Source organism: Entamoeba invadens, assembly GCF_000330505.1.
Source record: "Entamoeba invadens IP1 unplaced genomic scaffold scaff_1105074724509, whole genome shotgun sequence".
NCBI lineage: Eukaryota > Evosea > Mastigamoebida > Endamoebidae > Entamoeba > Entamoeba invadens.
This window is the reverse complement of record NW_004191926.1, coordinates 81,315-92,420: the sequence shown is the minus strand read 5'-3', so window position 1 is coordinate 92,420 and position 11,106 is coordinate 81,315. Positions and strand designations below refer to the sequence as shown.

Genomic DNA, 11,106 nt, shown 5'->3' with positions numbered 1-11,106 from the left:
TTATTATACAATAAATAATACAAAAAAGAAATTAAAATCAAGTTGTCAAAATACATTCCTTCCAAAGAAATAGAATGAGATTGTGTGCGAATTTGATTTCGAATATCTCTTCGAAATTGTCAAATATATTATTTATCAATCTAAACGAAACTATTAAATTTATGTTAAGGTCATCACTCTCAAATGCCTCAGCTCGCCTTGGTTCGCGTTCTGGTAGTATTACAATCGGTTCCGGCTTATATCAACAGAAGGAACGATACCAATACACTTTAATGTCGACATCTTCTTACCTTAAAAAGTTGAACCCTCCAAACTCATCCCCATTACGGTCTTCCGCTGCTTCTCCTAATCTTCCAGACTCCTCCCCACTCTCTCCAGTTACTAGTCCTGATGTTCGGTCTCGTTCCAGTTCATCTGCTGCTTTAGAACAAAACACTTTTGTTCCACTTGAGACTTACACGAAGGAACAAGTCCTCCTCAGAACAAAGTCACACACGGAGAAGACTGAAAGTAATTACCCGACCTTCCAATTAGACAAAATGAGTCCAAAAAGTACTCCGCGAGATGAAAATGAAAAGGTCGAACAGACATTACTCTTAAAGGAATTACAAGCACTCACCGCGTTACCAACAGCAACTCGAACGACAGCTACTAACATTTATTTGGCGTCGTATTCGGACGCGTTGACATCACACCTCAACCTCTTTTTAACAGACTTTAAGGCATGTTTTAAACACTCGATGCCACACATCTCAACACATCACTCGGAAAGGACTCGGTACTTTGGAGTCGAGACGGCTATCGGATTTGGCGATTTAAATGATGTGATATTCTTGAGTGATTCTGTCGACATCTACGTCATTATAGCCGACTCGTCAGACCTCTCGTTCTTGTATTTGACGGCTTTTGTGCAGAAGTTAGCAAAGGCATTTGGCTCACAAGCAATCAAAAAAGTCGTGGTCTACACAACATCGCCTAACACTTCAGTGAACACGTACTGCCAAGTCAATGACATTCCAGAAGTCACCGACCGCGATGTGTTGAAGGCGGAGATCACTCGCCACAATGAGGAATTCCAGAAGAATGAACAGACGAAGAGCAAAGAACCATCGAAGCGTGTGATTTTACTTGGTGATTACTTTGTAGGGAAAACGACTTTGTTCCATCATCTTACAAACAGTAAATACAACGGATATGAAGCGTCGTTTGAGACATTCACTAAAAAGGAGTCGAGAAACGAATTTGATGTCATAGACACGCCCGGGAACTTTAGATTCCAAGTCAGACTTAACAAAGAACAGTTGGACACGACTATGGAAGGCAAAAATGAAGACGAACGAGCAGTGGAATTGACGATGAACTACTTGCATGAGAAACAAATAGGTGGGGAATTGATTGTCGTCCTCTATGACGTGACTCGAAAAGAGACGAAGAGGTACGCCGAGCTACTTACTGAGTCACTGCAAAGAGTATTTCCATTTTCTTCGGTTGTTGTGATTGGAAATAAACTCGACATTGCCGATGAACTTAAAATGGAGGTTGAGGAATGCGCGATGGAGGGTGTGAGCGATATATTAATGATGACATTAAGTGATGGGAGAGTTGGTGGCGTGATAGACAAATTGAGGGAACGACTGACATTTTTGATGCAACCGAAACGACTTGATTTGGTTTGCTTTAAGAAGAGCTTTGGTGTTGAAGAAACATATAAAGTGTGCGAAGACTTTTGTATTGAAAGCGGAAAAAGCGCGAAGTCGGAGAAGCGACTTGTTCGCGTCGAAAGGGGGCATCTCATCGTGTTAAATTCAAAAGGAAAAGCGTCTGGGAAGTCGCGGAACTACAATTTAGATGAGAACAGTGCGATTGTCGAGACTCAACGAAAGAAGATGAACTGCGTTGTTATTAAAACAAGAAATGGGAACATCGGGGTTTGCTTTAAAGATGAGAAGAAAGAGAAAGAATTCAAAGAGAATATCATCGAAGCACAAGTGGTCAATAAAATAGGTAAAGGAGTGTTGAAAGTCATTTGTAAACAATTTCTGAGAGAAGCACTGAACGAATTGGTCGATGAAGATATCGAAACGTTCACAAAACAAGTCGAAAACTATATTGGAAAGACAGACTACGTCTTTCCAGACCATCTCAAGACGGAAGTCGATATGGTCGTCCACGCACCCGATAGAAATACTAAAAGATTCTCAAGACTCTCATTAAGTAGTAAATAATAGTTTATTTGTTATTCAATGGTTTTATATCAATTATTATAATTGTTAATATTTTTAGTATAATTTATACTATTTATTTTTTTAAGAAAAATCAATGAAAATTTGTTTTTTTGGGAAACTTGTTTATTTCGGTATAAATATTCATTGCTTTATTAAACTTCAATATATTTATTATTATAAATAAATTGTTAGGTTATTTTTATTTCCGATAAAAAATGATTTTGTAATTGAAAAATAATTCAAATATTAATAGATATTTAAATTAAAAAGAAGAATTATTAAAAATCTACTATTTTATTAATATTTTTTTTATTAATTATTAAATGTCATTAAAACGATTGTTTTACAATTGTTTTTTAAATTTTAGTGTAATGTTAAACAAACTTTGATTATGATCGATTTATTTAAATATTTAATGTATTTAAAACATAAAAATGGCAATTAAAAACAAATATAATATTTGGCAAATTTTTTCATTTTTATTTTCAAAAAACAAGAAGAAGTGATGTTTACAATGTTCAAAAAACTAGTTTAATATTCGACCATGTAGATGATACGATATTAATTTTAATAATTTTACAATACATTTACTATTTAATAAAATATTCTTTTATTAACAATCAGTTTTTGATAAAAATACTTTATAATAAAAAGTATTGTAAATTACTAAAAGAAATAGTTCAAGACATGAATTCCTTATTTTCACTTCAAAGTACCAAATAAAAACCAACTTAATAGAACTTGTAAACTGTCGAACACATGACTAAGCCATTAGAATCCTTTTACTTGATGAACGTAGCATTATATCTTGAGGTTCAAGACTTTCTCCCGTTCATCACTATCAACTCGAAGTGTACAGATCTTTTTTTCCACCTTCACATCAATCCATACAAATCTTCTAAAATAGATCCAACCGCCAAACAATTTTTTCTCAAAATCCTTTCCCATATTGAGACGTTAAATTTAGACATTTCGTACCTTCAAAAAGTGTCAGAGGAGACTGTCAACTTCCAAAAGATCAAATACCTTCGTTTATATAAAACAAATCCTTACTACTTCATGAGCGGGACGTCAAAACTTATCACCCAAAAAATAGAACGAACTCCAGCACGCCAAGGTGAACTCGATTTCATCTTAAAACACCCCGAGGACTTCATTTCAGTCAAATCCATCATCGTCGACGATTTCTTTGTTGTCAACGACGCTCTCAGTGGCATTCTCAAGCTCCCCAATCTGAAGAACATTGTCATTTACGTGATCAACGACGTCAACTTCAAGCGTCTTGATGACATCGTTGTCAAGTTAAGCCTCAAAGTCGACTTCGTCTTTTTTGTGCCGTCGCACATTCTACGTAAGCTTGGCGCTAACAATTCGTTTACTCGAAGAATCAAATTGTTTTGTAATGATATTGGGGGGACTGAATTTGGGGCTCAAATCATATCGAAAGATAAGGAGGTGATTTATAATACAAATGAGTCCAATTTAACGATTTCTGATGCGGTTGCTTTGGCAGCAAAGAGTCTTCCAAGGTCTTTAGAAATACGAGCGGGGGATAAGACTTCTGGGATATTTAAAGTGTATGACGTTCGCTCGTTAGTTGAGCTTCAGAAATTAGTTTTGAAGTATTTTGGGAAGGGGGATAGACTAGTTTTTGATACATTAGATGCTCTCTTTTTAGATACCACTGGCATTGAAATACAGTGCATTTCATTAAGGAGTCTATATGTATCAAACGTAGCAGATTATAAATTCAAATTCGATGGAGACATTAAAACGCTTGACGTACGTTCTTGTAAAAGAGTGGACTTCTCTAATTTAGTGATCAAGAATGAACTGAACGTCATTGAAGGTGCTGACTGTATTTTCACTGTTTTGGACGATAACACTAAAGTAAGAAAGAGTTCCCTTTGTTCAATTAAAAAGAAAGATGGCTCATTTTACGTCGTTAAAACGGAAAGTTGATTTAAATTCACTTTTTTCCTTTCATTTGTGTTGATTTGGTCATCTATTTTTATCGGAATCTAATTCAATAGAATTTGTTTTTTTTGCTAATTATAGTGTTACGTGCAATTCTAAAATAGAATTAGAATCCGTTATAACTGTTTTACATAAAACTATTGGTTTATAGTAAATGAATATTTAAATACTAGTAAATTACTAAGACACAATACTTTAAAGAGAACGCCTAATTACGACATTTCAATAGCGGCGTCCTTTCCACCCTCGTCGTAGTACTTTGTGTTCTCGTCGACGAAGTCGTAATTACCTTTTTTAAATCTTTTGATAGCCAAGAATGAGACGACGAACATGATCAAGAGAGCAGCGGAGTATCCGAGCAAGCCGGAAATGAGTGGACCTTCCATAGTGATCAAATCGTAACAAGTAGCGTCTTTCAAGTTAGTCACCATCTTATTGATATGGGAACATTTGATGAGACTGAGGACTTGGTCTTGAATCGTTGAGATCACACTGATTAAACTATTCACAACATCTTTCAATGCTTTCATGTTGGCGCCGTACTCTTTGTATTCAGACGGACATTGTGTGTCACAATCGGAGACAGTGATGTTGCTCTGATACACACAAGCTATGTTAGTGATCACCCACCCACTTTTACCTTCTGTTGTGTTCATGAAATCGGGTAACTCGCAGCGCACTGGCTTAGTCGCATAAATAGGTAACTCAGCTTGAGAAGTAGGTGGTGTTGGGACAAAGTAGTATCTAAAATTCTTAATATAAATTGCATCCATTAGTGCGGGTATCCCTTCAAAAGTGATTCCTTCAGGGACACTTGGGCATACCAAAGGACTTGTAGTATCAGAAAGTGTCTTATTAAGGTCTTGCACACACTTTGTGTTATTCATTAGAGTTCCTGTGCATGTGTATTTTTCGTCGTATCTAATGAAGTCCGTCGAACTGACGGTGTCGTCGCTACACACTTGTTTATAGAACTCTACCGCGCTGTCGACAATTTGATTCTCCACAGAAACAAACTCATCGGACATATTACTGAGTGTCGAGTTGTCACAGTTTCGCACGACTTGGAAGATTTGATCAAAATCGGAGTCTCCCGGGGGGGCTTCCGGGTTCATCTCATCGATCAAATAAACACAAACGTCGGAGACTACAGTGACGACGGGGTACTCGACCATCACAATAACTGCCGCTACTACTGCGAAGAATATCGAACAGGGGAATATCGGAATAACTAAGAAATGCAGCTTACAAAATGCTCCGATAAGTGCGACGATGACTGCGATGAATGGCAATATCAAAATCAAGTCCACCAATGCCTCTCGCGCTTTATAAAATGCGTTGACGTACGTCTTCCCTGTGTTGACAGTCCCATCGACACCTTGAATTTGTGTGTTTAAGTCACTGAGCATCTGAGTCGTCTCATTTAACATCGACGTGTCCAAGTCCGGGACGATTTCTTTGATCGGGCCAAGATCGACGGAAGACAACGCAGTGTATGTCTGGTCGAATATGGTTTTAATGTCGTCGTACGTAGTAAAGAGTGAGTCGCCGACCGTTCTAAATGCCACCGTCATCGATGAGTTACCGATGATCCCTACTATAAAGAAAGGGACTAAAAGTAACGAGGATACGATCATTAAGATGAGGAAGATACACCACTGCTTTGTCCCATACGATTTCTCGTCTTTGGGACAGAGGCAACCATGCTTCGCTAAACAACACGGCCCAAAGCAACAGCGAGTGCACGCAAAGATGTACACAACAAGTGTTAAGATGACAAGTACGATCGCTATGAAAGCACTTGGAATAGCTAAAGACTCGGCATATGGCTTATAGAAACAAGAATTGGAGATGTCCGAGACGTTAAACCCATTTGGATTGTTACAAAAATTGAGAAAAGTGTCCGGCTTGTCTCCAGAGAAGAAGACGGGATGGTTCGAACGATCGCGTGGGATGTGGTCTTTGTCGTTCGGAGTAAATGGGGGCGGGACCGTGGAGTCTTCTGTGGTCTCAGAAGAGACGAAGAAAATCAATGTGAAAAAAATGAGGGATAACATCGAATTTCACGAGTGTGGGATTTAAGAGTTTTTGAATGTTATATACTTGGCAATGTCTATATAAATATTGCTCGAATGATGTTTTGTGTAAGTAACTGTGGAAAATCAAATGGAAAACTGTTCGACTGCATATTTACCGGTATTGTCGTCATTTAAAATCAAAATTAATTTAGATACTTTGGTTTATATGAATTATGGCAATTAAGTTATTAAGTTGGTGAATAATCAATGTTTGGTAAAATAAGTTGAAACTAGACGTTTTTATTAAAGAGTAGCATTCATTTTTATTGTCTTTGAGAGGAAGGCTACAGAATAAAGTATTTGTGTTGATTCCTCTGTTTTCTTTTTTAGCGATTTCAAGAAAACCTCTTTTACTGACAATAACACAAATTTGCTCTTAGAGTCAGTAGGAGGCAATTTTGGCATACTTTTAATACTGAAATGAATGTCTAAAGCCATATTACTTCTTTATATTAGTTTATTATACATTTACTATATTAATATAGTTTGTTGATTTGTTTGGTTATTGATTGATCAATATGTCAAGTGATGAATTATTGGGTATAATGATGACTGATTGGTTCTTCAAAGTATGTTTGGGCTGATTTAAACAGCACTTTTCTGTTGAACCTCAAAAATAGAAATCAATTATAAATAATATTAAACTATAATAAGTTTTATTATTATTATATAAATAAATCTATATTTTTATTTTAATTTAAAAAAATACTATTAAAAAAGTGTAGTTACATTAGCGGAATATCCTAATATTTTAAACATTTTTGATTAATAAAGTTTTTAATTTAAATAACAATAAAATAATAATACGATTAAAAAAATAAAAAAACCATTCAAACAAATTTGAAAGATCTTATCAAACAAAATAAATTAAATTTAAATGTTATGGTTCTAATAAAGTTGTTTTATGGTTTATTACAACACACCCCACTATATTTTAGTTTTACGAGACAAACTATTTTTCTATTTATATTTTAACTATTATTAATTATTAATATGTTTTTATTATTTTTTGTGTTGTTTTTATTTTAATATATTATTAAATAACTTAATTAACATGTTTTTTTGTAAAAAAACAAAAAAGACGATTTGAAAGACAATGAAAAAACTATTCTTCAAATAATAGGAATGCATGTTGAGTTATTATTAGTAATAATATAAATACCAAAAAACTGTATATTATTAAAAATGTTATTAAAATGTTATATATAACAAAAACCAAATATGTAATATATAACATTTAAATAACATTTATATTAATCAAATAGAGTTGATGGAAAAAAGTCCGGCTCGATAAAAAAGTATGGCTCTTTATTTAACTATAGTAAAATATAATATTGTTAATTATAAATGAAAAACATTTTATTTTTTCGAAAAAAAAACAAAATATTAAAAATAAATTTATTAAAAAGATAAAACTATAAAATTATATATGGAAAAAGAAATTGAACTCGTGATGGATGAATTTGTTATTTTGAAAAACAAAGTTGATATTTTAAATACAAAAACTGAAATTAAATTGCAAAGTGCTCAATTCGCTTTACTAAATCAAAAACAAATGAATTAATACAGTGAATTGACTGAAAAAAGAAAAACTCACGTAAACGACATACTTTTGTTACTCAAAGGGATGGAGCACAAACCAATCAATTAATTAACAACATTCAGTCGATACAACACAATGCAACAATAAAAAACATCATTTTTGCATTTCGAGGCAGCGGGTTTGTTACAGCAACCGATTTCAATTATCAAAATATCGTTCATGTGAGTCCGCAAAATGCCGTGAAAATTAAAAAAGGAATTGTCGCTCCTTCAATGCCACCTCAAACAGTAAAAACCAGTAAAACCTTTCATGTAAATGAACCAAAATGTAAAAAAGACTGAGAACCAACACAGGAAGTTCCCAAACTGCGTTTGTGTTAAGTATAATTTCGGGATTTGAGCACTAAAAAAGCATGTCTCGATATCTTAATTGATTTGTTCGTTTGGCTCGTTTGTAATTTGAATTTTAATTATAATAAAAAAAGAAACAAAATACAAATAATTGTTTATAATAAAAAATAGTTTATCTTATCGAGCCGGACTTTTTTCCACCAACTCTAGTTTGAGTAATTGAATTCCACATAAAATTGTTATTAAAATATTATATATAACAAAAAAACCAAATATGTTATACCAAATTCTGTTCGACGAACTTCCAATTGACAACGTTCCACCACTTCTCAAGGTACGCCGCTCTGTTATTTCTTGTGTCGATGTAATAAGCGTGTTCCCAAACATCACAAGCGAGTAAAGGTTTCATCTTGTTGGCGATGGGATTCATCGCGTCGTGAGTATCGACGATCTCTAACTTCCCATTAGTAAGTACAAGCCAACACCACCCACTTCCAAAGTGGCCAACAGCCTTTTCTGTGAACTTCTTCTTGAAGTCCGCAACACTCCCAAAAGCATCGCTCAGCTTTTTGGAAAGCACGTCTGATGGGTGACACCCCCCTTCACACATACAACTAAAGTAAAACGTGTGGTTCCAAACTTGAGCCGCGTTATTAAAAATAGGTTGCGATGGCTTCTCTTTAATCAACTCCTCAAGACTCTTTTCAGCGTTTGGTGTGTCGGCTACAAGTCCATTGAGTTTCGTGACATACGTTGCGTGGTGTTTATCGTGATGGAATTCTAGTGTCTCCGCACTGATATGTGGAGACAACGCATTTTTCTCATAAGGGAGAGGGGGGAGGGTGAAAGTCATATGGCTTAGAAGTAAGTCATTCAGTTCTTTTGTGATATCTTTACATTCACTTTTTTTCATTCTCAAATACGTCATTTAGAATTTATTTAGAAATTAATAATTATTATACTATCGTATTGATTATTTAATATTTTTGGTATTTTTTTAATATTTTAATAATAAGTTATAGCTCTGTCTTAATACTTTTTTTTACTTACTTTGATATTAAAATAATTTAAAATAATTTTAAAAAATTTGTAATTGTTATTTTGAATTATTTTACTTATACTAGTATATAATAATTCTATTATTAAACAATTAATTATAAAAAGAATGGTATTAAATAGTATTTAAATAGTAAATTAAATGAATTAAACCAAACAAGGATCTTCTTGATTCTTTGTCTCAGAATAACACTTGTTATGAAAAGGCTTATGACAAACAAAACATATCCGATCTGCTCCATCTTTTCCACAAATAGCACACACTGCAGTTGTATCTGAATTATTTTGCATGTCATGAGTGTTATAAGGAGTTGGGTATTCGGTTATTTCTTTAGTGCCAAGAACTACAAAACAAATAGTTCCTTTCTTATTACTATTAACTCCAAATTTCTTCATAGTATCGATATGCAATTTTCCATTAAATAACATCTTCCCGTCGCTATCGAACATCACACACTTTTCAAAGCCAATAATAAAAGCGTATTTCCCTATGTTTTTGATTCCAACGGGCTTAAACCCCAAAGTAATTATTAATGCACTTTCACACATTTTATCGACTATATTGATCGTTTGTTTCTCTCCCGACAAGACCCACAACTTTCCCCCAATCTCCGTGAAGTCGACAACATCGACAACATCCAACTTATTTTGTTCTTGTGATCCAAACTGTTGCACGGACAACCCACTGTTCTTGACTGAGTATACAATGTCTTGCGAGACTATAGGACTCTTCCCGACTAAAAGATTCTCCGCGACTTTCTCGAGTCCGTCGCCGACAGTGTAGATCTCTCCCTTCTTAGTAAAGACGTAGACGGTGATCTTATCATCACTTTCCCCAAACTTATCAAACCCGACGACTTTCCCGATGCTCCGCAACTTCATCGAAAGTGGCTCCAATTGAAAGATTTCGTTGTTATAAGAGCACAACACCACGTCGCGACTCGTGAAGATGTCGATCGGCTTATCGCTCGAGACAATCACTTTGTCGCTCTTCTTCGTGGAACACACAAACTCGTAGAGGGTCTTCCCTTTAGTCTTCTCGCGGACGTAATACAATTGCTTCGATAAATAAAAGAAATTCGTCACCTCAGTCTTCTCCTTGAAAATGGGCTTCGTCGTCTTCAACTCAACTTCTTTGGGTATCGCACCGATCGACAGGATTTCACTGCTCGGAGTGACTAACTGGACCTCCGCCATCCCAGTCGTCAAGACGGAATTTTTTAATGGATTGCATTTGGGGGGTGCGACAAGCTTTGTAGAAGGCGGTAAGACTTTCTCTTCACTTTGCTCGGCTTTTGGAGTGTCGATGGTCTCTTTTTGAGCGTCTTTTTGTAAGTCTTTTTCTTCATTTTTTTTGTGAAGGTGCCGAGTCCTGTTCAACGCTCTGCGCTTCATCGCACCTTCAGTCGGTTGTGCAAGTAATTCCGAGGGTAAGACGGGGACATCCGTTTTGGTGAAATTTGTCCCCATTGAAGTTCGTGCAAAGGAAAGACCAAAGTTGCGAATGGCTGCACTCGACTTCTTCGTTTGAAGCTCTTCTAAGTCTTTTTTGACCTTTTCAAGCTGAGCTTGTTCGGCTAAGATCTTGTTTTGGAATTCCTCAATCTGTAATTGTTTTTCTTTGAGTTCCTCATCGAAACGTCGTTTCATGTCGTCCATCTCCGTTTTACTTGTTTTTTCTAAGTTGTCGCGCTCTTTCTCGAGTAATTCGGACTTCTTTTTCTCATCAAGAATCTTCTTTTCTAATAAGGAAACAGTCATTAGAACATCGTCTTTTGCAGCATCTAGAGACTCAAACAACATTAATGTTTTTCACTTTGCCATTCTCGACAGATATTCGTAAAGAGGCCAAGACTGTTGCACTCGCACAATTTGAA

General features: G+C 35.2%; 5 protein-coding genes across 5 annotated transcripts; 2 read left to right on the top strand and 3 right to left on the bottom strand.

Moving 5' to 3' along the window:
• Positions 1-161: 161 nt before the first annotated feature.
• EIN_306710 (hypothetical protein) lies at positions 162-2,225 on the top strand (the record flags this gene model as incomplete). Its single annotated transcript, XM_004186023.1, has 1 exon — positions 162-2,225. One exon carries the CDS (start codon positions 162-164, stop codon positions 2,223-2,225), a length of 2,064 nt encoding a protein of 687 aa, XP_004186071.1.
• Positions 2,226-2,984: 759 nt separating this feature from the next.
• EIN_306700 (hypothetical protein) lies at positions 2,985-4,187 on the top strand (the record flags this gene model as incomplete). Its single annotated transcript, XM_004186022.1, has 1 exon — positions 2,985-4,187. The coding sequence occupies one exon, from the start codon at positions 2,985-2,987 to the stop codon at positions 4,185-4,187; it is 1,203 nt and encodes a 400-aa protein (XP_004186070.1).
• Positions 4,188-4,414: 227 nt separating this feature from the next.
• EIN_306690 (hypothetical protein) lies at positions 4,415-6,259 on the bottom strand (the record flags this gene model as incomplete). The annotated part of the gene is made up of 1 exon (XM_004186021.1): positions 4,415-6,259. The coding sequence occupies one exon, from the start codon at positions 6,257-6,259 to the stop codon at positions 4,415-4,417; it is 1,845 nt and encodes a 614-aa protein (XP_004186069.1).
• Positions 6,260-8,450: 2,191 nt separating this feature from the next.
• On the bottom strand, positions 8,451-9,101 carry EIN_306680 (superoxide dismutase, putative; the record flags this gene model as incomplete). The annotated part of the gene is made up of 1 exon (XM_004186020.1): positions 8,451-9,101. One exon carries the CDS (start codon positions 9,099-9,101, stop codon positions 8,451-8,453), a length of 651 nt encoding a protein of 216 aa, XP_004186068.1.
• Positions 9,102-9,376: 275 nt separating this feature from the next.
• On the bottom strand, positions 9,377-11,032 carry EIN_306670 (hypothetical protein; the record flags this gene model as incomplete). Its single annotated transcript, XM_004186019.1, has 1 exon — positions 9,377-11,032. The coding sequence occupies one exon, from the start codon at positions 11,030-11,032 to the stop codon at positions 9,377-9,379; it is 1,656 nt and encodes a 551-aa protein (XP_004186067.1).
• Positions 11,033-11,106: the final 74 nt, after the last annotated feature.